This window comes from Austrofundulus limnaeus, unplaced genomic scaffold, assembly GCF_001266775.1.
Source record: "Austrofundulus limnaeus strain Quisiro unplaced genomic scaffold, Austrofundulus_limnaeus-1.0 Scaffold1730, whole genome shotgun sequence".
NCBI lineage: Eukaryota > Metazoa > Chordata > Actinopteri > Cyprinodontiformes > Rivulidae > Austrofundulus > Austrofundulus limnaeus.
In genome coordinates this window covers 46,200-47,866 of record NW_013954132.1, presented here as the reverse complement: position 1 = coordinate 47,866, position 1,667 = coordinate 46,200, and the positions used below count along the sequence as shown (strand labels likewise).

At 50.3% G+C, this 1,667-nt stretch overlaps 1 protein-coding gene across 1 annotated transcript in view; it reads right to left on the bottom strand.

Annotated features, from left to right (window-relative positions):
- myo5b (myosin VB) overlaps nucleotides 1-1,667 on the bottom strand; it is a gene marked incomplete at its 3' end in the record, with an annotated part of 45,750 nt that overhangs the window by 25,239 nt on the left and 18,844 nt on the right. The window contains 4 exon segments of the mRNA XM_014033419.1: nucleotides 260-382; nucleotides 481-621; nucleotides 717-798; nucleotides 872-1,137. Coding sequence (XP_013888873.1) covers nucleotides 260-382; nucleotides 481-621; nucleotides 717-798; nucleotides 872-1,137 — 612 coding nt within the window.

The window sequence follows — 1,667 nt, the reverse complement described above, 5'->3', positions numbered from 1 at the left end:
TTTTACTTAGTTTTATAAAAACATTAAACAGTTTTAGTTAGTTTTATAAAAACATTAAACAGTTTTAGTTAGTTTTATAAAAACATTAAACAGTTTTAGTTAGTTTTATAAAAACATTAAACAGTTTTAGTCAGTTATCAGTCCAGTTAACTATAATGACCCTGGTCAGTGATCAGAAGTGCATCAGAACCATCAGGAGGTTCTGAAGAGTGTGTTGTTGGTTCTGGCCCCTGCAGGGTCTGGGTTGTGGTGGGCTCACCTTGTCAGCGAAGTGGATGATGATGAAGGAGATGTTGGACATGCGGGGTTTCTGGAAGTGGGCGCTGCTGGAGTGCTGCTTGTACAGCTTCTGGGCCCAGTTCTGATCCGTCCCCTTTGGAACCTGGGACAGAGTTTGGTTCCAGATCAGCTGATCTGACTCAGGCACACCCACCGAGACCGAGCGGTCCTGCTGTGGACCTGGACAGGAGCCGGTCTCACCTTACACTCCTCATCCAGCAGGTCCAGGATCCCGAGCCGGGCCTCGATCAGGTCTATGCAGGGCTGGTTGTCGTAGAAGTCGATGAGGGTCCARGGAATCTGCTCCTTCATGTACTCCTCCTGCTCCAGCTTGAAGACGTGCTGAGGACACGGAGCGGCAGGACGAAGAAGAAGATGAAGAAGAGCTATGAGACAAACGTGGACCTGAAGGTCCGGATGGGTTCTACAGAACTCACAGAGTTAAACTGCTGCTGCAGCTTCTCGTTGGCGTAGTTGATGCAGAACTGCTCGAAGCTGTTCACCTCAAACGTCTCAAACCTGCAGAGACACAAACAACCGTCTCATGAGGTGGACCAGGACCAGGACCAGGACCAGGACCAGGGCTTCGTACCCGTAGATGTCCAGGACTCCGATGAAGGAGTGCTGCTTAGAGGAGGTCTGCAGAGCCTTGTTGATGTGCTGGACGATCCAGTCGAAGAGGCGGGCGTAGATGTGCTTGGCGAGCGCGTCGCGGGCGTTCTGCGCCTGCCTGCTGGACATGCTCTTCACGTAGGTCTCTGACGCTGTGGCCAGCTTCCTGTGGCACAGCCAGTGCTCCATCTGCTTTAGCTCCACCCCCAGCAGCCTGCAGAAGTGCTGCAGGTGGGCATCGTTCCTCTGAAACACAAAGACCTCTCAGTCAGGGGGGCACAGAAACCACCGGGGCTGCAGATCCACGGGTCCACGTACCGAGAGACGACAGGACTCCCCGTCCCGCTCGGCCACGATGGCCACGTTCCCCAGGTGGAGAACAGAGGCCAGGATCTTAAAGATGCTGCTCTGACTGCTCTCCTTCACACCTGCAAACATGGACCACAGGTCTCAGCAGGGTCTGCTTCAGGACTGGGTTTTCATCTACCTGGTTTAGTTCTGGTTCAACATAACTTGTTTAAAGCCTGCAACTCAGAGGAGCCAAATGATGATATCGTACTACCAACCCTGAAGAAACACTGTGATGAGACCAAAATCAACTATCGTGGGAATAAAAACCACATCGATGAGATTAAACACCAGCATGATGAGATTAAACACCAGCATGATGAGATTAAACACCAGTATGATGAGATTAAACACCAGTATGATGAGATTAAACACCAGTATGATGAGATTAAACACCAGTATGATGAGATTAAACACCAGTATGATGA